The sequence below is a fragment of the Mirounga angustirostris genome, unplaced genomic scaffold (genome assembly GCF_029215605.1).
Source record: "Mirounga angustirostris isolate CCGP_5_RB_7025 unplaced genomic scaffold, mMirAng1.0.hap1 SCAF_4, whole genome shotgun sequence".
Lineage (NCBI taxonomy): Eukaryota > Metazoa > Chordata > Mammalia > Carnivora > Phocidae > Mirounga > Mirounga angustirostris.
Window position 1 is genome coordinate 163,124,026 of NW_026991712.1, and position 27,479 is coordinate 163,151,504.

At 49.8% G+C, this 27,479-nt stretch overlaps 2 protein-coding genes across 6 annotated transcripts in view; one reads left to right on the forward strand and one right to left on the reverse strand.

Moving 5' to 3' along the window:
* Positions 1–3,525: 3,525 nt before the first annotated feature.
* On the reverse strand, positions 3,526–12,309 carry NCDN (neurochondrin). 2 transcript variants are annotated; one of them, XM_045898110.3, is made up of 7 exons: positions 11,758–12,309; positions 10,733–10,873; positions 8,704–9,672; positions 7,663–7,904; positions 6,827–7,051; positions 6,309–6,451; positions 3,526–5,056 (listed from the first exon to the last, which is right to left on the reverse strand). In XM_045898110.3, exons 1-7 carry the CDS (start codon positions 11,788–11,790, stop codon positions 4,620–4,622), a joined length of 2,190 nt encoding a protein of 729 aa, XP_045754066.1. In that variant the 5' UTR covers positions 11,791–12,309; the 3' UTR covers positions 3,526–4,619. The 2 variants fall into 2 exon arrangements, with proteins under 2 accessions (XP_045754066.1, XP_064445558.1); XM_064589488.1 differs by lacking the exon at positions 11,758–12,309 and adding an exon at positions 11,271–11,740.
* Positions 12,310–12,316: 7 nt separating this feature from the next.
* The window catches only part of KIAA0319L (KIAA0319 like), a 95,354-nt gene continuing 80,191 nt past the window's right edge, over positions 12,317–27,479 (forward strand). Inside the window, exons 1-2 of one of the 4 annotated variants that reach the window (XM_045898108.3) lie at positions 12,317–12,432; positions 15,470–15,639. In XM_045898108.3, the coding sequence (XP_045754064.1) occupies positions 15,498–15,639 (142 nt within the window). In that variant the 5' untranslated portion in view covers positions 12,317–12,432; positions 15,470–15,497. Of the gene's footprint in view, positions 12,433–12,566; positions 12,779–15,469; positions 15,640–27,479 lie in introns of those variants that run through there. The other 3 variants (XM_045898107.3, XM_064589487.1, XM_045898106.3) reach the window with 3 other exon arrangements.

Sequence of the window (27,479 nt, forward strand, 5' to 3'; positions counted from 1 at the left end):
CCTTCCCTTCACCTTCATAAGCTAGTCCTCATGGAGTGTTGTCATCTCTAACCCTTACACGTCTCCCTCCACCCCTCTGTCAGCCCTTTGGGCTCCCATACTCTTTCTTACAGACCAGTAGTCCTCAAAGCATGTTTCCTGGGCCAGCGTCACCTGCAGCCTCTGCAAACTTGTTACAAGTGCCACTCCTTGGACCTCACCCCGGACCTACTGACTCAATAACTCTGAGCGTGGGAATTGGAAATCTGTGTCTTAATAAGTCACCTTGTAAGGTGACTCAGAAGCTCAGTAAGTTTTGAGAACTACTGTCTAGACCATGACAACAACCCCCTGGCTGGTCTCCTGCCTTCATTCATTACCCTTCTGATGCGCTTCCTATTCTACTTAGTGGTAAGAGTGAGTGGACCATGTAACCTTCCTGCTGAAAACTCTCCTGAGGCTCCTTATGACCCATCTTCAGGGAAAAAAGTTTAAACACCCTAACCAGCATTCCAGCTGCAACTGATTTTTCTTCTCTGCCTTACGAACTATTCCACAAGAAGATGAGAGGAGAGACCGAGAATGTGTCCTGCCCTGGCTTTGGTGCAGGGCAAGTACTCAGTGAATGCTTATTAAGTAAATGATGAATGGGCGAGTTTGTGAATTCCTCAGCTGACTGAGGGGTCTTTTTTGAAAGCCTTCATGTGAACATGACCCTGGGTAGATAGACAGAGAAACCAGGTATAATCTGAGGAGATCATCTGGTAAATGATTTTGCTTATGGCTAATGGGGAGACGGATGTTCATGATCTGCTCCTGCTTTGGGGGCTTCTAAAAACTACAGGGTCTAATGGCTGCAGACTCTGTTGCTCTTCTCTTTCAGGGCCAAGGGACTCCTCACTTTCTGAGGCATGGAGGTGGGCGTTGCTGTTTGCCCTCTCTCTGGGACAGGCGTGCACACGTGGAGGCCTGGGATGTGCACAGCAGTACACACGCATACTCTCCTGGGCACGTGGGGCATACGACATACCTAGAGACACTCTTGGGAGACTTACATACACTTGGGAACACAGGACATATATTGACACATAGGTGCTCATGTTCAGACATCCTAGACTCCCATTTGGCATACTTGGCATATTGCTCTTCTCCCAGGCTCAAATCTTTCCCTCTCTTTTCAAAAAGCAAGCTTGCATTTGGAGTTGATGTTAAGAAAAAACTCAGGCCTGCCTCCTTTATTGACACAGCGACCCTCCTCCCAGCCTTTGGCAATCTCCCGCTCTGGGCCTGGCTGGGCGTTTGGAGTGGGGGAATACCTGGCGCAAGGAGATGCTGAGGTGCCACCTGGTGGTTATACCTCACAACTGCAGCTCAGGTCCCCCTTTCTCCCTCGCAGCTGTATTACCAAGAAGAGCAAGCTTGGTCTTGTAAAGTTAGCCTAGCCCTTCCCCCGTTCAGGAACCCAGAACTCTCTGAGCCATCCCTCACTGAAGTACAGAGTTCAGTCGGCCTTGTGTTATAAGTCTTTCTGCAGGGCTTGGCTCCTCCACCTGAGGAGGGTGAGTACTTCGAGAGCCCGGACCGTAGGTGGTTGCCACTTGCTCTGGGCCCTTCCCTTCTCTTACTACTTCCCCAGATGATCTCAGTCACTCCCAGGACTTTAAGACTCTACACTGACAACTGCCAAATCTGTCACTCTCCCAGACCTCTCTGAGCTCCAGACTGCAGAAAGCAACTGACCCCTGGATATTCCAGAAGCAGCACAAACTCACCATTTACCAAAATGAGCTTGTATTTTGCATTAACCTGTTTCCCAGTGTTCCTGGTGACAGTGAATGGCCCCATTATCCACTTAGTGGCCCAGATCAGGTATCCAGGAGGGCTCTTTATCCCTCCTCACTTCCAGTTAATCACCAAGCCCTATTAACTAACTCCTACCTAGATTTTCTCCATCTTCACTGACACCGGTTAGTTCAGACTTAGTACTTCCTCTCTGAGCTCTCTGCCTCAGTTGTCCCCCTTGCAGCCAGTCATCTTTCAAAAATGCAAACTGGATCACATTCAGTCTGCTAAAAAATCTCAGCATGATCCCACATTTAAGCTTTTGAGCATGGCATGTCAGGACTTGGAAGATCTGGTGCATGCCCACTGGTCCAACCTCACCCCACTTCATACTCTCCGTTGTAGCAACAACGAGCTACTTGTGGTTCCAAAGCTTGCATGCCTTTATACCTGCTGTTCCTCTGCTTGTCTACCTGGCAAGCCTCTCCTCACCCCCAGGTCTCAGAGCAAATGCTTCCTGAGCTTTCTCAGACTTATTCAGCCAGGCTGAGGGGCTCCTCATGCTCCAGCCATAGTTTGCTCAGACCCCCATAGAAGCAACTGATTATACCTCTAGGGGCTGATGCCTTGTCTGTTTCCTCTCTAGATTTTATTTTATTTTATTTATTTTTTCCTCTCTAGATTTTAAGCTGCTTGACGGCAGGGTCTGTCTTTTCATATTTTCCCCAGGGAATCCATGCTAAGAACATGACTTTCAGTACATCTAATAAATAATGTTCCTCTGTCTATGCATAGCCAACCACAGAGAGGCACGTGGGACATGCTCAGTAAATGCTTGTTGGCTTGAGGGCCTAGGTAGAGATGTCTGCCAAGTGTGGGCTGGGGGCTGGTCTGGTTCCGGTCTGACAGCTTTGGCTCAGGCCTGGTGAAGCAGTGGGTGCTTGGCTCCAGCCTCCCGCTGAAGCTCTCAGGCCCCTTCCCCTTCTCACTTGGCATAGAACAGAGGTGAACAGAGGCGACCTGGGTGGCTCGGTCAGTTAAGTGTCTGCCTTCAGCTTGGGTCATGATCCCAGGGTCCTGAGATGGAGCCCCACAGCGAGCCCCACATCGGGCTCCCGGCACCAGGGAGCCTGCTTCTCCCTCTCCTTGTGCCGCTCCCCCTGCTTGTGCTCTCTGTCAAATAAAATCTTAAAGCAAACAAACAAACAAACAAACAAAAAAACCAGAGGTGAACAGCTGGTTGCCTAAAAGCCATGTTTGGCCTGGAGATATTGTTAGGGCAGCAGTGATTTCCTTAAAAAACCAATTATCAACATTCAAAAATCAGATTTTGCATAAAAATGAGGGTTTCTGACTTGTCTTTAAAAATTGGAGGATGTGGCGGTACCACTTGGTGGCCCTTCACGTCAGTTCTTCATTTGTACACAAGAGCCCCAAAGGCCCACTAGGCCTGGCCCCCTCAGCACTGGAGTTTGCCATCCCGCTCTCCAGGTGCAGCGTGTGGACTGAGGAGTCCACGGCCTGCCCGGTCTTGGCTCTGACACTTACTGGCACATCACCTTAAGCTAACCACCTGCCCATGTCTAAGTGTCTTCACCTGTAAAATCAGGATACTGCCTGTGTCCCAGGATTCTCGGGCAGGCTACATGAGAGAACACTTGTGAAATGTGCGTGGCAGGGCATGTGCTCAGCAAATGGTAGCTGTGAGCTGCCGGAGTCTGGAAGGAAGAGAGAAGGTGCAGGACAGACCACACAAGGACCATCTTGTCACCAATGAACATTTATTGAGTGTCCGCATGTGCACAGCTTTGAACTTGGCGATCACAGAACGCACTGGGGGAGGGAAGGGGGGATGGAAGCAAGGGATCAGGTTCGGGGGAGGGTCCCCCGGGGTTCCTAAGAAAGGTAGTCCCTGTTGGGAGCCGCCAGTCGCGTCTCTCTGCAGAGAGGAATCCTAAGCAGGGGTGGGAATTAGAGCCAGGCACTGCGATGGTGATGGGGTGCAATCACTAGGGAAACATGCGGATTCTGGGGAAGTGTCCCTCCTGTTCCTGGCTCCAGCCAAGCCAGATGGCACTAGGGGGGACAGGGATCAGATGCTCAGGTGTCCAAGCAGGGATAAGGACAGGCAAAATAAATAAACCCCCAGCCCCCATCGTCACTCTGCTATAACATGACACAAAAGCTTAGAGGCCAGGGCCTAAGGACTCCTGGGTCCCCTCAAGGAAGCTCAGGTGGAAGGAGGGTTCCCCACCCCCACACCAGGCTTGTCTGCCCCAGGATTTCCTGGAAGGATGGGGCAGTTCAGACCCTGGGTCATTGATTTTGATAGGAAGAACTATGTCAGCGGCCTGAGTCTGCTCTCTGCCCAAGAGGCTGAGGGCAAGAGCCAAATGGCCAATTTGAAGGACGTGGACCTGGGAGGCTACAGGGGTCACCACAGCCTAGGGGAGCCCACGCCCTGGCCGGCAGGGCACATGGGCTGAGGCAGCCAAGTTCCCGCCAGCCCTATCCCCCCCGGGGCCTCCCTCCTGTGGAGAAGCCTGACAGAGGGCACAATGACACCCAGTGCCCCCCTCCCTGGGGGGCTGCTCCAACCTTCCCCGGCCTGGCAGGGACAGCCACGTTGATTTCCAAGCCAATCCCTGCCCCCATGGGGGCCTGGGGGGCTGGACGCAGTTCCTTACACTTGAGGGGTGGGCACCGTGCCCTTGCCCTCAGAAAAGCCAAAAAGCTGGGGTGTTTGGGGGGGGGAGCTTGGGGAGGGGGGGGCCCAGTTTGGGGGCTTCAGGGAAGATGCCTCCTCCCTCCTTCCCTCGCTGCCCACCCCCCCGGGTCTGTCCCCAGTGGACACCCGCTCAGGGCTCCGACAGGCACTGCTCCAGGGCGGCCATGCGGTAGTGGCTGGCCGTCTCCTCACCCGCCTGCAGCCGCATGGCCTCCCGGCACAGCCGGTTGGCCCGTGCCAGCTCCACCAGGACGCCCTGATAGGCGGCCACCATCTCGGGCTTGACGGAGCTGGGGCTGACGCTGCCGAGCAGCTGGAGCAGCTCCTGCGGCCAGCGGGAGCGCAGCGCGGCGGGCGCCAGCCAGGGCAGCAGCGGCACGCAGCCCGTGAAGGCCTGCATGCCCAGGAACCAGAGCTCCTGCAGGTCGGCCCAGACGCCCTCGTAGTCGGGGGACAGCACCAGCACCGCCTGGTCCGAGCCGGGCGGGGCCCGCGCCACGTGCGACTGTGACAGGAAGAGGATGGCGGCTGCGAAGAAACCTCGGGAGGCTGGCGTTCCCTGCAGAGCTGGAAGGCAAGGGGGGCAGAGGGCGCGTGAGGCCGGCGGGCCGGCTGCTCTCCCGGGCCCTTGCTTCCCGCTCTCGTGCGGACACCCTCCGGGAGCCCGAAGCACAGCCTGCCGTCAGCCTGCCTGGGCTCAAGCCCTACCTTCGACTTCACGGGGTGACCTTGGGTAATCCACTTTCCTGGCTCTCGTTTCCCTACTTGCAAAACGGGGCCAACAGTGCTAATCTTAGAAATCCGTTGTGAGAATTAAATGTAATAATCTTGGTACACTCAACCTCAGGGTCAGCCCTTTCTGCGGCCGGGGTAGACAGGGGAGCGCGGCTGGGCCCAGAGAGCTCCTCCCGGCAAGGGCGGTCGCACCAATTTGATTGTTGGGCCAGAAGAGGGCGCCAGAGGGGGCCCAGGAGCTGGTGATGGGGCTCTGCGTACCTGCCATGCAGGGGCTCACCCCTGTACTGCAGACCCTCTCCGGGGGGCTGTCAGTCCAACCTGGTGGCATTTGTGGGTGAACAGCACTGAGGCCCTACTCAGGGGCGGCTCGGGGTCCACTAGGACATACTCCCTTCCCACTGCTGGGGGACCCTGTTGGGATCCCCCGCACAGGGAACAGAGAGGCAGCTAAGGGTACAGGCTCGATACGCCCTGTTCCCAGGCATCTGCTCAGCTCCTCCAACCTGACAGATGGGGCACAGGGAACAGGCGGGGACAGAGGGACCCAAGCAGACACCCACAGCCAAAGTGGGAGACACGGAAGGCTGGCAGGGGCTGGAGGGGACGTCGCCTGCCTCCCGCACACACCCAGAGTGAGCCCCGGGATGCGGAGAAGGTATGTGCAGAGGTGCACCAAAGTGCTGAAGCCTGTCACGAGGGAGGTGAGGTGTTGAGCCCAGAAAAACCTCAATGGGAGGAATAAGGTTTCTGACTCAAGGCCTGGGCGGGGGCGGCTCCACCTGGAAAACACTGGATTCAGACTCCTGGGGCTGCTGGGAATTCCAGGTGCCCGAGCCTCTGAGCAGGCCTGTACTGACGCCCACCAGACTTTGCCTTAAAAGTCTTCAGAAGGCAGAGAACGTTGTCATTTGCGGAAGAAGGGTGGGGTAGGGTGCGGGATGGAGACGCACTTGAGAGATTTCCTCTTGACTGGAAAATTCTGTTAAAACCATTCCTTGAAAATGGGGACTTGTGCCCGGAAGACAACAGGTCCACCCAGGTCTTTGCCCCTATCTGTTAGGCCTGGGTCCCCGGGGCTTACCTGGCGAGGTGCTGAGGAGCCGGGCCATGAGGAGGCCCAGGGTGGCCACGTTGGCAGCCAGAAGCAGCCTTCCATGCTGCTGCACTAGGGCGGGCAGCGACGTCATCAGGGTGTTCATGAGAGACGTGAAGCAGGCATCTCGCCTGGGGAGAAAGGGAAGGAAAGATGGGGGAGGGGGGCTGACTGAGCTAGGCCAAGGCCTGGGAACATCTGGGATTCTCAGCTCCCAGTTTCACCAGGCAGGGTTTGGCAAGAAATGAGGCAGCAGGGTTAAGAGTTAACTGTGGGCCCATTCATGACCTCTGGGGAGCAGAGACTGGATTACGGCTGGAGCAGGTAGACATGCCCAGAGGGGTTCCAGACATGCCAAATCCTCGTGTGGGGTGGTTCTATTCTGAGAGCCTTTCATTCTAACACTAACAGGAACCCATGGGTACAGGGAAGCAGAGTCGAGATGGAGACCTGAGGCAAGTCTGAGCAGCCCCCCTCGCTTCCTCCAACCTCCTCCCCGGCCTCACTTGATCAGCCCTGGTGCGGTGACCACAAGGTTGAGGAAGATGTGACAGCAGGTCTGCAGGCTGATCTCCACGCTGTCAGGCAGCACTGAGGTATCGTGGCCCGGGGATGTGAGTTCCCACTGCTGCAAGAAATACTTGCAGAGAAGTGAGGGGGCTCCCTCCTTGATCAGGATCTCCCGGGGCCCATCTTCGACAGTCAGATGGCACCAGCCGGGCAGAAGGAGCCTGGGGGTGTGGAAGGAACAGATGTGTAAGGGGTGGGGACAGATGAAGGTACAAGGATTCCCTTTTTTGGGGCATCCCACCGGGGAGAAATGAAAGCAGGGGAAAAGAACCCGGCCTTTTAGGTCCCGCAGAGAACGCCCATGCTGTGGTGCTTTGCGGGCCTGGGCTCAAACTCGGGCTCTGCCACGTGGTGTGCGTGTGGGCCAGTTACTTTAACCTTGAGTCTCAGTTTGCTCATCCCGAAGGCGCGGATGAGACTTCTTTCATAGATTTGCCGTGTGGACCGGATGAGATTGTTTGGGTAAAGGGTAGAGCAAAATGCCTGGCGTGTAGTAACTGCTCAATAAGCATGAGTTCTCTCTTTATAGACAGATCTGGGCCGGGCAAGTTAAGACTTGTCCTGCGGGAACAAGCCTCCCCCCCCCCACCCCCCCTAAACCAGAAATAATCCTAAAGGAAATCTCATGCCCCAATCAGGAAGCCTGGCACAGACCAGTCTGGGGCAGGGGGTGGGGTGGGGAGTGGGGTAGGGGTGGGAGGGGCAGAGGTGTCCTCCTGCGACACTTTTCTTTAGAACAGTCTGGCTGGACAGACTCTAACTACAAACTCACCGGAGAGCATCCCCTGGCCACGTGGGCCCTGGGGTGGTGGGGGAGATGGCCAGGGTGGCCACCTGCTGGGAGAGGTCATTTGCCTCCTCGGCCTCCTCGTAGAGGGTCTTGGCGTAGCGCACAAGGAAGGGCAGCAGCTGGCAGACCTCCTTGCGCAGGGACGAGGTCTCCTCGGCCAGCCAGGCCCCCAGGATCCGCACCGAAGCAAACACAAAGGGCTCCTTCTGCTTCTCTGGCCCCACCTGTTGCCACGGGACCCCCGTGAGATGGAGCAGGACCAGAGACCCTCCCCGGCTGGGACAGCATGCCGGCCAGCCTAGGAATACCACAACTAGCAGGGAATTCTGGCCTGGGAGCCCTTCAAAGGGGGGGCCCCGGGTCCCCAGCACCTGGCGCATGGCAAAGACACACCCAACAGGGGCCTGGCACAGAGCAGGCCCTCGGGGCATGTGTGCTGAGGGAACTGGACTTCAGACAACAAGTCCCCACACTCCCTGGGGCTCAACTCGGCCCCCCCACCTCTAAAGTAGCTCACGGCTCCAAGGTAACTCACAGGTCCAAAGCTAACTAGACACTCCCTCTACAGCAGCTCTGACCTGGGAGGAGTTAGCCGAACCTCTCCAGAGGCCAGGAACCAGCAGCCCTGCTCCTTTGCCCGGCTCTGGTACAAGTCTGCATGTGCAGGTGCATGAAACAATGCGAGAGGTTGAGCCGAACAGGCTGCTTCGATTTGGTGTGCGTGTGTACCGGGGGGGAGGGTTGTGAGTGGGAAGTCACTGTGTTGTGTGTGCGCGTGTGTGTGTACTGTGATGTGAGTGCACATATGGTGTGTGGTATGGTGCTTGTGTGGAGGCTCGGCGGAGGGAGGGAGAGGGAGGCTTGGCCACACTACTCCCGGGAGCGCTGCAGGATCAGCCCTCAGAGTGGGCATCTTGCCCTCTCTCCGCTGCTGCCATACCGCAGTCCCCCTTTGCCTTGCCTGCCGGCCCCCCACCCCGACCCCCGACACTAGGCTCCCTCTGTGGGCCGCTGTACCCTCACCTGCTGCAGATAGTGGATGACAGCCCCTATGGCCTCCTTCATGATGCTCACAAGCTGCACCTTCTGTGGCTCCTTGAGCAGCGACTGCTCACAGCGGGTGCATTCCTGGATCCCCAACTCCATGAGGGCATAGCAGGCGGTCACCACATCCTCTTTTACTTCTGTGCCTGTCTCCTCCAGAGCCAGCCGTACCTCCACACACGCCAGATTCACCAGCAGGGCCAGGAACTTGCTCCCGGAGCTGCCCGCTGGGATCCAGTCGGAGCCGCAGGCGTGCGCCAGGCGGGCTGCCAGCTTTAGTGCGGGGTTGCGCTGCCAGGAGCTCAGCTTGCTGCCCAGGATGCGTGCCAGCCCGGCCTGCAGATCCCGGAGGCATTCCGAGGGCACGGTTGTCGGGGGCAGAAAGAGGGGCAGCAGTTGGCAGAGCTCGAACTTGCTGGCATCCTCGGCTTTCTGGAAATCTTCACTGAGGCCCCGCAACACGGCCAGGAGATCAGGCTCCGCCTCCTTCCAGCACTGGGTCTCAGCAGCCGCCAGCAGGCCCACTAGAAGTGCCAGGGCCTGGTCAAAGCCATAGCCGTGCCCCAGGTATGCTTGACACAGGGCGGACACGGTGCCCCCAGCAATGAGGTGCCGGGGCCCACGGGGTGTGCCGGCCACAGCTGTCAGGCACTGGTAGGTGTCATCGATCATGGAACGGCGAGCAGCATCATCCGGGTCCCCCCGGGCAGTGAGGAAGGTGCTAAGGATGGGGATCTTGTTCAGGACCTGGGGGTGGGCGGCCAGTTCAGGGTCACTGCAGAAGCAGGCCAGTAGGGCCACGCCCAGGGCCCGGAGAACATGGTCAGGGCAGCCATCTGGCGCCTCCTTGGTGGTCAGGAGACGATTGGGGAAGGTGAAGCCTACAGCGTCGAAGATCCGCCGTCGAGTTTTGGCATCGATGTCACCTGCTTTGACTGCCTTGGTCACCTAAGGGGGGTATGTGCTATCAGCAGGATGAAAGGAAGACTGCCCCCTGCACCCTGGGGCGCTGACCGTTAGCAAGATTAGGTCATGGAAGGGGACTCGCACTGGGGGCCAGAGGTCATTTCATCCAGCTCCTTCTCTCCCCTGGGAGACAGACGGTTGTGACCTCTGGGATCCCTCATCTGTGATTATCTCCACAGAAGGGAAGTCCTGCCGTTTCATCACCTGGTCATTTGGGAAGTTCTTCCTGATATCTAATCTAAGATGCCGACAACCGGAGTTGGGCTTAGAGCTCAGTTCAAAATCTCCCATGGATTTAGGGTCTCTCCCTAATTGCTTCCCCCCGGTGAAGCTTCTGATCCATTCCCGCCACCTTCTCAGGGGAAATGGCTCCTGCGTCTCGCCACTCTGCCTGTCAAAACATTTCCCCTTACATTTCACCTCAACACCTCCTCTGCTGCAGTGTGAGCCCTTGACTCTGGAGCCTTCTCCCTGTTGCCATGGCAAACAAGCAGCGACTGTACTCCCTCCTCCCTTCACCCCCCACACATCAACCCCCCCTTCCCAGCACTGCAGCTCCTGCTCTGCTGGCCCCAGCTTGGTTCTTCCAACAGGGCTCAGCCCCAAACCAGCATCCTCACCCTCGACCTACCCACTGCCATCCTGGCCTACCCTGGGGCCCCTTCCCAGTTACTTCTGGTTCTGCTACTCTCTCCACCCCCAGAGCAATCATCCCCAGCCCTCAAGTACTCTGCACTAGTTACTACCTGCTGCTGTCACCCTATGAGTCAGCTCCCATCTGCTCTGGGACGCCCCAGAGAGCAGACCCAGGCAGCCTCCTCCAAGGATCCCAGGGCCCCAGGCCTTATTCAACCCCATTCTCCCCTTTGCCCCCATACTCAGGGGAGCAAAGATGAGTCCAAAGGTAGGCATCTGGGGCCTTCTTTGGTGCCTCCAGGAATGCCAGCACCACCTATGTATCCTTGGGGACTTTTTGTGCCCATTCCTAGGGGGTCCAACCACCCAGCCCTTCCCACCTCCCAATTTTCAGTCAGTTCCTTACTAGCAACAGGGCAGCAAACTGCTCGCTGTCATTCTTGGCCTCACGGAGGGCTCCCAGGTAGCGCTCCAGGGTGGGGTTTCGGCTCTCTGCCTGGTTCAGAGCTGGCTCGCAATCCGAGGCCATGATGCCCGCCTTGCCCAACTGTGAACACAAGAGGGACTGAGCATCCCTCTGCAGAGGAGGGGTGGGGGTGGGAGTGGAGGATGGAGGGAGGGATTAGCACAGAGGGAGGGACCAGGAGGGATGGGTTGCACAAGACTGACCTCCCTTGTGGCAGCCCCTTAAAGGCACTGGACCCTCAAGTCCTTAGGGATGAAGAAGGGACCCTGGTCCAAGGTCACCTCCAGAAAGCGGGAAGGAAGGGCCATGCATCCTGCTGCTCAGCTGGACAGCTCTCCTTACCAATTTCCCTGGAGTGGGAGGGGGCTGGCCCCACTGCTCAGCTGGCCCCTGGCACCAGAGGCCTGGTTTTATCTCCCTCCACCCAGGCACACCAGGAGGGAGTGGTGAGGACAGACAGGAAGGAATGGAGACGTACATGGGTGAAGTTCGATTATCCGGACTCAGGCTGACATGAGGGAAAAGGGCATCCTAGGTTTCCCTTCCCCTCCCTTCTCCAGAACAGGCAGAAGACAAGCTTCAGCAGAAGTGAGGATGCAGGGTGCTGACCAGGGACGGCTTGGGGGCCCCTCTGGGGACCCCACCCCTCCAGCCAGGGCTCTCAATCGCCCCCGCAGGCTCCTTGCCTCCTCTCCTTTCCCTCCCTCGGGTAGAAGCTGCAGCAGCAGCAGCAGCAGCAGCAGCAGAAGCACCAGCAGAAGCACCAGCAGAATTAACCCTTTGCGTTCCCTCTCCTCGCCCTCCCCGCCCCGCTACCAGCCTGTGGATGCCGGCAGGGGCTGGAGAAGCAAGAAGGGGTCCCGGGCAGCTCCCAGGACAACGGAGAATCCAAAAGCCGGATAATCGAAGCGGGGCTGCTGAGATGGGGAGATGAGAAGGGGAAGAGGGTTCCTGGCGGTCACCACCTGTCCCGCCGCAGCCAGGTCACAACACGACATTGATGAAGTCACGACAGGGCGGCGATGAGATCACACTTCACGATGGCGCGGTGATGTCACGGAGAGATCACGGCAAAAATCACGACATGGACAGCCCCCAAAGATGACAGGGCAAATTAAAATATATATATAGGTATATATTGAAAAGGGCTGTGACAAAATGGAGTCTCGACAGAGCACGATGATGTCGCGATACGGCGCGATGGAGTCGCGATAGGGTCCCCGGGGTGTGTCGGCATCGATCAGCGCCGGCTCGGCGAGGCCCCGGCTGGGATGCAGGGGAGGGCCTGAAGGGGGCTGAGCTCACCAGGCTGCGGCCCCGAGCGGCGAAATCTTCTCCGAGCGCGACGCTCCGGGAGCCTGGGGCCGCTGCTCACGCCGCTTTGCCCACTCCCGGCTCCAGGCGGCTGCAGCTCCACCCCCACCCCCGCAGCCGTCTCGACCAATCCGCGGCAGCTTCACTCCAGGCTCTGGCCAATGGCACGCCTGGGCGCTAAGCCGTAGGGGGTGCTGCCGTTGCCGCCATCTTGCTTGTGGGTATTGCCCGAGTCTGGGGCCTGGGGCTCGCGGAGGGCCGGCGAAGGAGCACACTTCCTGTGGAGAGCGGGAGGCGACAGCCTGGGGGCCCAGGTTCCTTCGCTCGTGCGTAGTTCTGTCCGTCAGCGCTGCCCCTCCTCCCCCTCGGGCTCGCGGCGGGAATTGAGCTTCCGGGGGGGGCGGGGGGGCTCAGGAGGGCTGGGTAGCATAAAGAGTGTGTTTCCGGGTTGAGCCCGGGGAGGTGGGAGGAGGCGGCGTTTCCGGCCGCGGTCGCTGTCCTGGGAGGCTGAGGCGAGAGGGAGCTGTCCGGGTGGGGAGCCCGCGCTACCTTCTTCCTTTTCCTCCTCCTCCTCCGGGTGAGGGGAGCGAAGGTTGGGGCCCCGACCCCATGGACCGGGAGGAGGCGGAGGCTGCCGAGAGCCGGGGCCCCGCTGTGTGGCCCTGAGCCCCGGTAGGTGGCCGGGGGCGGCTGGCTGCCAGGCCGAGGGCCACGAGCTCAGGGGAGGGGCAAGTGGGACAGGCTATTTCTGAGGGTGCGCTGGCCGGGTGTTGGGACCCGGAGGTGGCGCTCCTGGCCCGGCGAGGGCAGCCAGCTGCTTCTGGCTTTTTGCAGGTGCGGAGCTCGAGTCCCAGGCTGAACCCCGTTTCTCTCGGGCCCGGGCCTGGTCGTGCAGCATCCTCCATCCCTTGACAGACTGACCGGGCTCGGGGCGCCGCTGTCCTTCCTCCTTCGACTTCTGCAGCCTCGCCCTTAGCTGCTGTCTCTTGTGTTTGGTCTCCCCACCAAGATATAAAGTTGATGCAGAATAAGAGGGGCGGGGTTGAGCACGGTGTGTAAATTACCATGCGAAACCTGCCTTCTTCCGGACTTAGAAAATTCTTTCCCGGGGAGGGGTTCTGTGGTGTCTGCAGTGAGCACAAAGGTGAAACGAAGGAAGTCAAGACAGAAAACCTCAGGCGGTTCTAGGAAAGCTTTTCCTTCTCTCGCCTCCTGGTGCTTGTGCTCAACTGACCATAGATGCAGTTAGTGAGGAGCATTAGCTGACTGTCCTTGTGCTTTCTTCTGTGATTAACAGACTGGGAGCTAGGAACAAATTGGAAAGACGACCTCCCAGAACAATCTGTTCATTTTTCCAGCTATTTGGAAAACAATGTCTGCAAATACAAGCAGTTATTCATGGCAGTCTGTTCTGTAACTTTCCCAAATATCTTGAGACTTTTTTTTTTTAAAAGAGCTTTATTCTTGAGAGCTTGTTGATTACTCGTATCAGCTGAATAGGCTGTTTCAGACTTGCTCTGTCGTTGTTCAAACATATCGCTGTGTACATAAATGGAGTTCCACGTATGTAGCTGACAGACTGAACTATGATACATCCCCCATCAACCTGAAGTATTAAGTAAACATTACCCCCTGCTCTGTCTGAACAGCTGCTGCAACAGAGAGTGCTTTTATTTCGGGTGTACTTGTAACGCCCTAAATGCCAAAACTATTGCAAGCTTTTCTAGATTTTCGTTTGTCAGGTATTGTGGGGGTGTGTGTTCTCTCCCTGGGTTTTTACCCTTTGATTCTATAACACACGGTTTGGATCTTGGTGATGTGTTGTTCTTGCCTCTGGTCAGCAAGGCTTTGACGACCCAGCAGTGATTTGTGCCCTTAGGCAATTGTAGATTTATTTCAGAGGCATGGCTGGTTGGGAGTTCACATGAAAAGAGCTCTGCCTCTGTCTTATGCATGGCTTGTAAGACATTGCACTTCTAATCAGCTTGCTAATTCAATGGTGTTTATTACTCCCATTTTCAAAACCTATTCATTTCTTTTATGCTTCTGTCGCCCACCTGTCATGCTTTTGATGACAGGTGTTGAGTCACTTTGAGTTTAAATCCTTTTGTGATAGGCAGAAATGTGTTGGGTAAGATCCGTACACACACACACACACACACACATGCACACTCGCTGTTCCATCTTGGGAGGCTAGAGAAGTTGCTGGATAGACTTTCTAACTTAGGCTCCATTTCATAATCTCTTGAACATGTCACTGGCCCACACATCTTTCAGCTCCCTGCTTCCTAACATAAAACTTCAAAACTACTGGAAATCAGAATGGATGGAAGTGAATGAGAAAGAAGTCCTTCAGATGCTTGAGGCTCGGTGAAAGCCTTTCCTTGGTTGGGCTGTACCTCAGTTTTGCAGCTGTGTGTGGATGTCTGTGTGTGCATGTGTCTATTTCCTGGTATTAGTCAATATTGATATCCAACCCATGTGATGCCAATCTCCTTGTATGCTGGCTGCGGTTGGGGGTTGGAGTCATTTGCCACACGTGGGTGACAGGTGCACATTTAGGACAGAAGAATTTGAATTGCTTCAGAACCCAACCAACCCTCATGGTATTGCCAAAATTTATACAATGTAGGGAAGTTGTATAAGAGATGAAACAGATGAAAATCATTTTTTCTCTGGAAGGGACCTAAATTATCCAGCTCTTAGATTCCGGAGTAGCCAGCATAATGTCTAGCACATAATAAGGGCTGTGCAAATATTTGTTGAGTGTATCTGTGAATTCAAGTCAGGGATTGCAAATGATTCTGGGGATCAGGGAGGTGACATCAAAATGTACCTTGGATAGATTTTTAAGATCATAGTGGTGGGGCAGTAGTAAACTGGAGAGTGCATGTGTTTCCTAAAGGCAGTCACATGAAAATTTTTTTTAAAGCACAGCTAGACAAAACTCTCAGGTGCGCACCTCTGTAGTCCAAACTCTTCATAGATAAGAAAGTGTGTTTGGTCAAAGTCAGAAAGCTCTTAGTAGCAGAACTGGAACTGAAACTCAGATCTTCTTTTCTTTAGGCAGGTGCTTTTTCCATTCTTCCACACAGGTGATTTACTTTTAGCTTAGAAAATAATAGAATGTAAAATGTTTCAGTTTTACGTGGATTCATTGCATATCCCTTGCTATGTTTTTATCCTGATAATTACAGGCTTTGTCAAGGCTCAGGTTTAAAATTTACGGGCAGGTATGAGAAGTGAAAGACAAACTTGAAATATCTCTTCCCTCTTATCTGTCACATTCTCTAGCACTCTACATTTCCAGGAATCAATTATTAATTACTTGGCATATAACTTCTTCCCTTTCTGTCTTTATAGTGAACTGGTTCCGCCTGTCTGGAAGGCCATGGAGAAGAGGCTGGGAGTCAAGCCAAGCCCTATTTCCTGGATTTTATTGGGATTTTGTTGGCAGATATCCGTGAAATGGTTGAGAAGCCTGTACCTGTTTTATACTTGCTTCTGCTTCAGTGCTCTGTGGTTGTCAACAGGTACCATTTTCTTTATAGATTTAAGGTTAAAAGGGCACTCTTTGAGAGTCTTTCAGTTCATATTAAAGACTAGTAGGAGGCAGAAAACTAATCTGCTAATTGACAGAAATGGTCATCCTTTTGTGTTTTGTTTTGTTTTAAGATTTTATTTATTTGTTCGAGAGAGAGAGAGAGAGAGAGAGAATGAGAGCGCACAAGCAGGGGGAGTGGAAGGCAGAGGGAGAAGCAGGCTCCCTGCTGAACAAGGAGCCCGATGTAGGGCTCAATCCCAGGACCCTGAGATCATGACCTGAGCCAAAGGCAAATGCTTAACCAACTGAGCCACCCAGGCGTCCCAATGGTTATCCTTTTGGTGGACATTTAGTTTGTTGGGTTTGTTTTGGAAACACAAAATTGGGTTCTTTTTTGTAAAGGGGAATTGGCACGATCATTTTAAGATTTGGTGAAGATGTAATGAAAAGAAAAACATTTGGGGGCGCCTGGGTGGCTCAGTCATTAAGCGCCTGCCTTCGGCTCAGGTCATGGTCCCAGGGTCCTGGGATTGAGCCCCACGTCGGGCTCCCTGCTCCACGGGAGGCCTGCTTCTCCCTCTCCCACTCCCCCTGCTTGTGTTCCCTCTCTCGCTATATCTCTCTCTGTCAAATAAATAAAATCTTAAAAAAAAAAAAAAGAAAAGAAAACATTTGAAAGTTGGAAAGACCTGGGTCCTGGAGCTGGATGTTTCTACTTAATAACTATGAAACCTTGAGCAATTTACCTATCGTCTGTAAAGAAGGATAAGATTTACCTTATAGCTTGATATGAGAGACACTGTAGTTAAAGTCTGTTGTACAGCCCTGTGAACATAGGTGCTCAGTAAGTGATACTTTGCTTCCTTTCCTAAAGGACTCTTCACTTGTAGGAAGTGAAGCCTAGTGAAGTGTGTTCCTTGCTTTTTCTATAGAAAGGGGTTATGCTGATAGATTTCATAAAGTATACTTTCCTCATAGAGATTATTTTGCCAGGCTAGAACCTTTTGCCAGGAAAGAGTGTGAAGAAGGTTAAATTTCAGAGAGTCCTCTTTCTTTCTGTCAATTTTTTCTTTCAATTCTTTTGTTGACATTGTTCTTTTCGGATTATGGAATGTGAGAGAACAGCAGTTTCAGAAAGACTTCTCAGTATGGTGCCATTCTTGGCGGTGACAAAAGCCTTGTGTTGTAGAGTCCACTGTCTGGGATAACTAATCAGCCTTTTGCTCCTGTAATTCCAAAGATTTCTGTTGCTTTCCTAAAGGAATTGGTGGTCATGATCTAGAGAATCAAGTAATTACTGTAGTTAGCAATTTCAGTAACATCAGCTTTGGGGTTTTTGTTGTCTTGCAGTGGTGGTTGATGATTGCATAATTATAGCAGTGGAAACTGCAGTTGACAGAAAGCTGACCTAAATGTTTTTTTACCCAGATGATGCTTTGCTGGGACACTAACTATTTCAGGCCAACGTTTTATGTAAGATCATTTGAGTTAAATAAGTAACTGATTTAGCACTATCAGAGTAGGAAAATCTCATTTTTTGAAGAGTACGTACCAAATACCAGGCCCTTGGTTATAAACATTACATATCTTATCTCACTTAATCCCCATGATAATCCTAAAGCAGATAGTTTTAGTCTCATTTTATACATAAAGAAATTGAGGCCCAGAGAGGCAAAATGACTTGACCAGGATCACACAGCAAGAACACAGCAGAGCCAGGAGTCTAAATCCACGTCTGTTCACTCAATAGCCTGTGCTCTTTTTCTTCTGCTATTCTGCCTTCCAACCACAGGTAATCTTTTGGAGGACCAAAGACAGTTTTTTACGCTGAACCATGATGAGCAGCTTGTTATTTGAGGAATTCCATGTACAGGGGAGGGAGAAGCATTTCTGGGTGTTTCTGTATTTGTAGTCTAGCATTTGGTTAAACAGAGCACTGTGGGCTTCCTGGGCTAGGCTTTAATATCCCCTCAGCTGTGTGCTTAAAAACAACAGTGAGCAGATTGAGTATAGACATGCAAATGTGGTATAGGAGTGGTTTTGGTGGGGATTAGATTGTACCAGTTTCATTTTAGAGAAGTTTGGAGCTTCTACCATGGAAGAACCAAAAACCATGTGTGTTCAAACTGAGGGAACATGCAGGTAACATATGACAGACAGAATTGTTATGTATTTTAATTTATCAGAACTTTTTCACATCAGTTTTTTAACAAACATAATATCTTAATAGAAAAAAATGAATAAATGACAAAGAGAAAAAAAGGTATGTACAGGGAGTACCATAAATAAGAAATTAAAATGATTTATAAGCATTCAAAAAATGTACATACTCATTACTAACCAAAGAACTGCAGATTAAATTTTTTTCTAGTTGAGTAATCTCGGTCCCAGTGTGGGGGTCACACTCACAATCCCAAGATCAAGATTCCCATGCTCCACCGACTGAGCCAGCCAGGTGCCCCCAAAGAACCTCGGTTTAAAACGAGAGATCTTTTTTTAGCTTATCATATTGATGAAGATCAAAGTAAATAAATTTAGTGCTGCCTAGGGGTGATGTGGTTGCCCTCATACTGTGCTGGGAAGTTTGAACAGAGAACTTTTGGCGTAAATATCGAGATCCTTAAAAAGTTAATATCTTTTGACCTGGTAATTCCCCTTTTAGGAGTTTATGTCAAGGATATATTTAGGTGGTTGTGAATGAGAACGTTCATCAACACTCATTTATTCTACATTGCAAAACATTGCCACAACCCGCCCAACAGTAGGAGCGTGGTGAGATGGCATGTCCACATGTGAAATGTTATCCAACTTCAAAATTCACCGTTTAGAAGAATAAGTACATGGGAAATGCTCTTAATGTTCAATGATAAAAGCAGGATATACAACTGCACATTCACGATGGTGCCCATTTTGTGAAAAGAGAAAAATACTTTTGTATAATAGAAAGTCTGAAACAAGATACACAATTAAATGTTTATATATTTTTTTGAGTAGTGGAATTATTATCTCTATACAGTTTTTGTGTTTTCCAGATCTTTTTTCTGTGTACATGTATAACTTTTTTAATAAGGGGCGGGGGAACCTACCTGAAACCTGAAAAAGCAACACCAGAATAATAGCAGGAAAAACGTGGCATTGGCAGCCTGAGTCGGTTTTTATCTACTTGTGAGTTTGTTTAGTTTTTTACCGAGCTCTTAAGTTTTTTCTAATAAGATACATTCTTGTTTGTTTGCAGTTGTCATTTAGCTTATAGGTTATATGGATTATTCCTGAAAAACTAACCAAAATCAGGCAGCTCCCTTGTTATTCCTGTTTACTACTTGGCAGTTTACTCCATTTCCATCAGAACCCCAGGCACCCACTGACTTACATATAGTGAGCTTGTTTTTGATTTCAACTTCTGGGTTCAGTGCCGAAGCCCACTGCTAGAAAGCAGTAATTACAATTTGTCTGACAAAAGATGCTCTGTGTTTTCCTTATGGACCATTGAATCACTATTTTTCTGTTTAATGTTATTGTTAAATGGCTTAAAAATAGCATTTTGGACTTGGGGATTATCAGTATCAGCAGATGAAAGTGAGGTGACACCAAGAATTTGGAAATTTCTCTAGTAGGTATCAGCATCTTAGGGCAGAAGTTTTGCCTGTTTTACTTACACTAGGTATTCCCAGCAAGTACTGAGTGCTTGGCAGATAGTAGGTGCACCATAAAAAACATCTGTTGACTGAATAAATTAATAAATTAGAAATAAGGGAATTGTCCTTTGAGAATTAAACTTTAAAATTAACATAACCTATCATTTGAGAGTTAAAGCTTAAAATTAACACACTCAGAGCAGAGGTACATGAAGGTACCTTAAGGAGACACCTGCCTTTGAGAGAAACAAGACCTGATTCAAATGTTCACAAATATGTTAACATATCTAAAGAAAGAATACGTACATCTCAAGAGTTCTGTCTGCATGTGTGTGGGAGGTGAGAGGGCCTGAACCAGCATTGGAAAGCTAAACCATGGAGAGTCACAGAAGCTCCTGTAGGCCTAAAGCTAACAACTGGCTATGAACACTTTCACTGACATTCCCCTGCTGCTGCGAAGTAGATTACACAATCAGTTAATGAGTAAGTTCAGAGAAGTATTCAATTCAGAACCAGTTTTTGAGAGCATAACTAGCAGTCTGGTCCTAGGCTAGGAATGAGGGTAATAAAGATCAGAACAACGCAGTACAACACTCCCTGCCCTGGAAGAACTCCCAGTTCCGTGAGGGCGATGGATGCTTCAGACCTCTGCCGTGGTAGGTGAAAAGGCAGAGAGATGCAGTGCTGCTCTCTGTTCCCCCTCCAGCCGATGCTCTGCACTTCCTACTTATTCGCCCCTCACTCCCTTGTCAGCTGGTTCCTGCAGTGTTTTGTTCTTCAGGGTTCTGTTTCTACCCTTTCTTGTCTCACTCTTGTGTGCTCCCCCTGGACAACCTCATTTTTTCCCATAACTGTGCTCTCGACTCCCAAATCTATAGCTGTTCGTTTACTCCTTTCCAGAGCACAGAGCCACCTGTACGTCACACTTTTCCAACTGGATGTCTCACAGCTACCTCTCACTTAATGTATCAAGACCAAACCCGTGGTCCTTTGCCCACCTCCACTTGAAATCCCTGAGTCATTCCACACTCCTTTCTCTCCTCCACATTCGAATCACTGTTCGTAGAATCCTGTCTCATGCTTCCATGCAGAGTGCTCTGTTCCTCGGCATATGCTATTACTGTTCTCACTGAGGGATTCTGATTCAGGTAAACATAAGCTCCTTTCTGACACGTTCCCTGAGTCCCTTGGTTTGAACTTACTTTTTAATGTTCTCGTAGAGTCTGTGCATCTTTGTATTATACCATGCTATACTGTGTGGTTTTAGGCTGTGTTGAGGAGAGCTTCAGAGGAGGTCTTGCTCTAAAGTGTGGTCCATAGTCCTAAGGGGAGGCCTTTCTGGTGTCTGCTGGGCTCGGTGTTAGTGTGATTTCTTTGCTCTGGCAGAGTCAAATTCCAAAGTGCTCTCATTCCTGCCCCCCAGCTTTGCTTGACCTCTAGTGATTCTGTTTCCCTCTTAGCCCTGTATTGTCTACTATCTAATAAACCTCGGGTCTTGCCCTGTGCCTTTACGTTCCAGCCCTCAGCCTGGAAGGGGACCCTCCCAAAGGACTTCTGGGGCTCCCTCTTCTCAGAGCTCCTTCCTCTCCAATGTCTCACCACTCCAGGTCTAGCCACATTCATAGTTCTTTCTTGTCTCACTTCCTGGGCTCAGTGAGACCCCTGTGTTCTCTTCGGTTCCAGCTTTTGGTGCCATGGTTGGGAAGTTGTCCCTTAATGGAGAACTGGGCAGTTGTAGGGCTCACTTCAAGTTTCCTCTCTCTCGGGGATTGCAGCCTTGTATGGCCTGTCATCTCCTGACTAAAAACACTTGTCTTGTATATTCTGTCCAGTTTTAGAGTTATTTACGGTAGCTGGTGAGTCTGGTACCAGGTATGCCAAGGAGTAACCTCTGTTCTAAGTCGGTAACTTAAGTAATCCTAGCAGACGTGGCTGGGAGTAGATGGCTACTATGATATCTTCTTCATTAAACTGTCTTAATCATAGTTACATACCTAGCATTAAGCACATAGTAGGTGGCAATAAAGGTTTGTTGGGCTAACCTGAAGATAATGCTGGAAATAGCACCACGTTGGAATATACATGTTGAGGAGAATTGTTCTTCCCTACTACGTTTTTTAGTCTTGGCTTATTAAATGGGCACTTCACTTCTGGAGAAAACAGTATTTGGAAGGTAATCTTTGCTCTTTTTTCTGCCTTTTCTCTGGCTCTCTCCCTGAATGGAAGAGTGATTTTTTTTCTGATTGGTGAGGTTGGAAAAGAATCCTGTCGTATGGAATGGCCAGTCTTCAGGATTGACATGTGTTCTCTCGCTGCCATGCTCTAACTGGTCTGCCCATGCCAGGACAGCCTGTATGTGTCCGACGGGCTAAGTTTAATGAAGTATTAGAAAGCCCACTTGTGACTGTACATCTAAGCTATGTTCTCCAATCACCTTATCACTTACCATAAAGATATATATATATATATTTTATCTTAGAGAGCACACACGCAAGCAGGAGTGTGGGGGCGGGCAGAGGGAGAAGAGAATCTTAAGCAGAACCTGTGCTGAGGGTGGAGCCCAACGCTGGGCTTGATCTCACAATCCTGCGATCATGACCTAAGCCAAAACAAGAGTCACATGCTTAACCGACTGTGCCACCCTGGCACCCCTATAAAGGTGATGTTTTGATCTCCATTTACCTCAGCCATATTTTTATTTATTTTTTATTTTTTAAGTAATCTCTACACCCAGCATGGGGCTTGAACTCAAAATCCCAAGATCAAGAGTCACATGCTATACTGACTGAGGCAGCCAGGCACCCCTGCCATATTTTATTTTTTAATTAGTCCCAAACTCTGGGGGGAGCCCTCAACTCCCCGTAGAGACTGCAGATGGGACAAAGGCAGCTCCTGGCTTAGCAGGAAGTCTTTTACCCACTAGTTGTCATTCTCTTTTTGCCCTTGGCAGACAGAAGACACCTGAACTCACTTTCCTCCTTTGCCCCTACCCTTTGGTTGTACTTTGAGGGCTCTAAGTCCCAGACAGACCAAGCGGTATCTTTTTCTTTTAAGAGAGTAATATATTTTGACCATGCATTTGTCTTAATCTTTAGGAGAAAAGTATTTTCAGGAGACTTTTAGGGGGCATTATATCTCTGCTCTTCTTGCTGGGCACCTAATTTAAGGTGAACGAGTAATGGAATATATCTCATAGCAATGAGCCTTCAGCAGGAGCTTTCTTCTGCCAAACTGTCCTGTATTCTTTTTTTTTTTTTTTAAAGATTTTATTTATTTATTTGACAGAGACACAGCGAAAGAGGGAGCACAAGCAGGGGGAGTGGGAGAGGGAGAAGCAGGCTTCCCGCCGAGCAGGGAGCCTGATGCGGGGCTTGATCCCAGGACCCTGGGATCATGACCCGAGCCGAAGGCAGACGCTTAACGACTGAGCCACCCAGGCGCCCCCTGTCCTGTATTCTTAACTATATTGCAGTACAGGAAGGTGATAAATTATTAATCCTAAATCTATCTCTTCAGATTGTAGGATAATGACTTGAGTACATGGCAGCTAGGGGAAGGTAGAGTTTTCTGGTTGTTAACACAAACCATGCAAGCTTTTTGATTCTAAAATTCAGCTAGCATTGAGCAAGTCTTTGGGATCTTGTTATATCACAATTTAATTGACCTAAGGCCAGTGAAAATCCTCTAAAATTAACCTCTCTCCCAATGAAATGAAGTAATTGTGTCTTGCTTAAACACTCTTCAGTAAAAGATTGTCATCTTAGGTCTTGCTCTGTATCTTGGAGTATAATTTTGGTGGGTACTTTTTGCCCTTCAGAAACATAATGCTAGCACAAATGTATTTCCTAACTTGTGTGAAGTGAAGAGGGATAAGAAAATGGCATAATTGGGCAGTAAATCCAATGTGATTTAAAAGCTGTCTGAAATGGACTTGCCTCAGGAATTCCTCGAGTGAATAATGAAAGTGGAGGAATTTATAAAAACAAAATAACAATTGCAGGGCCAAAACAAGCCTTTTGGCTTATGTTGGAGATTCCATAAAAATCTTACTAATTGGAACAGCTTCCAATTCACGGTATTGTGTGGAATTGGTAGGAACATGATCAAGAACTGTGTGTGTGGTTAGTGTTTGGACATCTCGGATGAGTAGTATTGAAAAGTTTGGGTCAAAATGCATAGCTCTTGGTTTGAGGGCCTGCCTTTTCAACTTTCTTTCTGATCCTTCATCCAAGAGCTTTGTTAAGAAAAGTTAGCCTTTGTGGTTAAGATCCTTGAACCACTTTTGATTTCAGACAGTAATGGATAAATTTTAGAGAGAAGGTGCAAGAATGAGTCTTGACTACCTACCTGTTCATCAGCTGAGTCCTGTTTCTCTTAAATACTGGGTGGTGTTACTGAAACCCACCTTTTGTCAGGTTTCTCATCTATAAAATGAGAATGACAGTACCTCTCAGAGGATTGATGTGAGGATTAAATAAAATGTTCATGCAAATACTTCACCTGCTCCCAGGTGCATAAATAACAATTCAGCAAATAGTCATTATAAAATGATAATGTAAAATTCTATTTGGTTAAACTCTTGTCTAACCCCAGGATGACTCAGTGGGCAGCAGGTTTGAGGTCTCTGCTAGCTTCTTGAATCTCCACGAAGTGGATCTCAGTTCCCACATTTTTAGAAGTAGAATGCAGGCAAGCAGCTGGCCTTTCTGCATTGTCAGGAAAAGGAAACCTCCATTCATATGGTTTTATAGGCCTGAAGTTGGTTGAAGCCATGCCGTGACAGGATGGGCTATATTGTATGTTTTCCATACTTACAACATGCCACTGAGGAGCATGACTGACTACTTGTTTCCTCTTTTAGCCAGGGATACTTTTCCTCCGGAAGAGGACTCTGTTCTGCTATCATGACACCACCTGGCCCTCAGCCCCGATTCACTTTCCCCCAAACTGATGATGTGCCCGTGCTTGGCAGGGCCTTATGCTAGGCCTAGTTATTGCTTTGACTGGGTCTGATTCAATAGCACTTTTGGATTTTGGTCAGAAGTAGCTTGTCAGAGTTAGTCCCTTCCTTTGAAACCCATTTATTGGGTACCTACAGTCTTAGGCATTAGAAATGCAGCGGTGAGTAAGACAGACATGATCTCTGTGCTCCTGGAGCTTGCAGTGTGTTGATTCCTTTGCCATTCCTAGGGAACAGAAAATCTCTTTGAAAGGGATGATGTTACTGGTATCAGGTTTCCCTTGAAAGAGGCTAATGCCTCCCTAGGGTCCCAGGGTAATTCAGTGACAGTGGAGACCCAGTCTTCTTTGCAAAATCCTAGAAATGTAAGAGACTAGGCAATTTGATGTCTGGCCTCAATAGAGTAACCTTCTGCTAAGAATTGTGTAGGTGAAGCCCCTGTCTACAGTACAGTATGTTTCCAGCTTTCCTTTCAATCCAGCCTACTCTCTCCACCATTAATAACCCATGTCCCCAAACAAGCAGTGAGGGTGGTTATCTGGAGATTTGGGTGAGTGTGACAGCTGCAGCCTTTGCCCCTTGGAAGTGTTTGTCCTCTGGTGACTTCCTAATAAGTATTAGATATACACAGCCAGTCAGCTCTTGAAACTCTTTTCTGCATCAGTGTGCTCCTGTCTTTTTGACATCAGGTTGGTTACTCAGGCCCTCTGGTGAACGGTTCCAATGCTTAGCGTCAGGCAAGCACCGAATTCTATAAATTCTGAACTTTCTGGTTAATCACAAAAAGAAACTGTAAAATACCCTAAGATAAGCAGGAGTTAAGACTGTCCCTGGATGGTACATTAACCATCACAGACACTGTTCTAGGAGAAACAAAGCATAGAGGAATGCTGGCCAAGGCCTATCTGAAACCCCACCCACTGCAGACTGCTGCCGCGTGACTGCCCAGTGTAGCTCGCCCTGGTTCCCCTTTTCAAACCCTCCCAGTGAATGACAGGTTTTTAGGAATGCTGTCTTTCTTCCAAATGGCTTAACATTATGCTTTGATTCTAATCCAGCAGCACATTTGCGTTTGAAATAAATGTGTGCTCACCGATTCTCTCACTTTTAGGTAATACGGGGAATGACTGGTATTATCAGACCTGGGAGATGGGGAGTTTATATTGATCTGGTTTTACTTCTCTATTCTAATTTCAGATTCAGGCTTAAATTTTTGAAAGGACTGGCTTTTAAAAGAAATGGCTCCTCTGCGCGCGCGCGCGCGTGCGTGTGTGCGTGTGTGCGTGTGTGTGTGTACACGTTAACAGCTCCCTGTTTATTGTCCTTAACTGGGGGCAACCTGAATCAGCTGAGGCTTACGGAAGTGGGCCAGGTAAAATGGGTGATTCTTAATCAGAATAAATTGAGAGAGAAGCTGAAGAGCCCAATTCCATTTCAGAAAGTTGAGTATTCTGCATCCTGCTGGGTCAGTCTGTGGCTTTTAGCCCAAAGCAAAACAGCCCCAAGTGCAGAAGCAGTGCAGAGTTCTTTCTACCTGTGCGTTCCATTTCATCAGTCTCTAACTGCTTATTTTCAAAACTGCTCTCAGCTGTGCTCTCCAGAGTATGCTTATAAGCCGCACCCTGACATTTCTCACAATGCATTTTTCAGATAACGGGGTGAATTTTCATGTTACCTCTTCTGTGAAAGGTTAGAGGGAGGGCTTGGCCTCTAAGCTCAGGTAAGAGACCTTGAGCAGGGTTATTTGCCCACGATGGTCGAGGTAGAAGCAAAAGTTGTCTGGCCTTTCCACGGAGACTTTCACTGACAAGCATACCCTCCTTTCCTTTCCACGCTGTTTTGATGGAGCTGTTTCGCCTCCACTCTTTCATATTTCACGTGGGGGTTGCTGCCTTGGCAGCATGGCTTCCTCTGTCAGTGGGGAGGAAGAGGTAAAGAGCGAAGGCCCTTGGATGATGTGTTTTCAAGGGTTTTCCTATGTGTCTGTGGGGAGTGTGTGTGTGTGTGTGTGCGTGTGCATGCGCATGCGTCTCACACGCATTTGGATATCCTTATTGCCCTGCCCAGAACTGAAGAAGCAGCAGAGTAATATTGCCGTTTTACAGATGATGATAAGGAAAGGCCAGTTTCTCTGTGGCTAGAGGGAATCCATACTGGATAATTTGGTAGTGAGAAGTGTTGACCATCTTGCCCCAATTTTTCTTTCTGTCAGTAGAATGTGTATTACAATGAATTTGAAAATGGAGGTATAAGAGAAAGATACTTGTAAGTGTCATCAAAATGAAGTCTATTAAGAGCTACATGATTACAGTAAATAAGCCAAACAATACAAATTATCTTTATGTTGGTGCTGCATCATGTTGATGACTTTAACTAGATTACACTTTCTTAATATTTGTGTTCCCTAGTTCTTTGTATGCGTTGTCTTATGTTCACTGCCTTGAAATATGCTTACTGCATTTTTAATACCTTCTCTAGATTGCTTAATTCAAATCACTTAATGATAATATCTAGGTGTTATGTACATACTGAAGATACATACAATTCAGGTCAACAGACACTGTCTCCAGCTAAATAAAACCCAGTTCCTGCCATCAGAGAGTTCACACTATGGAGGCAGAGATAGATATAGAAACATAAAGAAGCATGATAAATTCCAAGATGTGCCATGGGAGCACAAAGAATTGGGCAGGGAAGAGCTGAACCCTGTTCTATAACAGGCTGGTGAGACAAGTGATATTCTAATCCCTTTGAACTTCCTTCTCCCAGATTCATTTGAAGTGGTTTTTAACCTGCAGAGCTCTTTTCTTTATCTCGGGGGGAGAGGTAGAGAGAGGAGTATGTACAGCTCTGTAAAGTCTAGAGAATAAGAGCCCTGAGAAAATTATTTCTGTACAGATACAGATTGGCTTGGATTTAATTTAAATAAACTGGCTCTCAAAAATTCTAAGAATACTAACTACTCACACAGTTTTGCTTTCATTTACACACAGATGAGAAAGCATCTGTAGCTCTGCATTTTATTTGCTATAAGCAAAAAGTGGTTTAAGATATTTAAGTATTCGAAGCTTGGTTGTATTGAGTCCTCACATGTCCCACTTCAGCCCACTGCAGGGTGTTTTTCTTTTTTCTTTCTTTTTTTTTTATGATACTTACATAATTCTCCAAAAAGAGGGATTTTTAGTGGATAAATTGACAAACTTTTCCTCTATTGACCATATCTGCTGAAATAGC

Bases quoted from the DNA above. Each gene is read 5' to 3' on its own strand.
- NCDN (XM_045898110.3), bottom strand. From the start codon at position 11,790: ATGTCGTGTTGTGACCTGGCTGCGGCGGGACAG. The intron at 9,673-10,732 runs GTAAGGAACTGA...TACCCCCCTTAG, and splicing joins AGTTTGCTGCCCTGTTGCTA to GTGACCAAGGCAGTCAAAGC. The intron at 7,905-8,703 runs GTGAGGGTACAG...CCGTGGCAACAG, and splicing joins TCATCCACTATCTGCAGCAG to GTGGGGCCAGAGAAGCAGAA.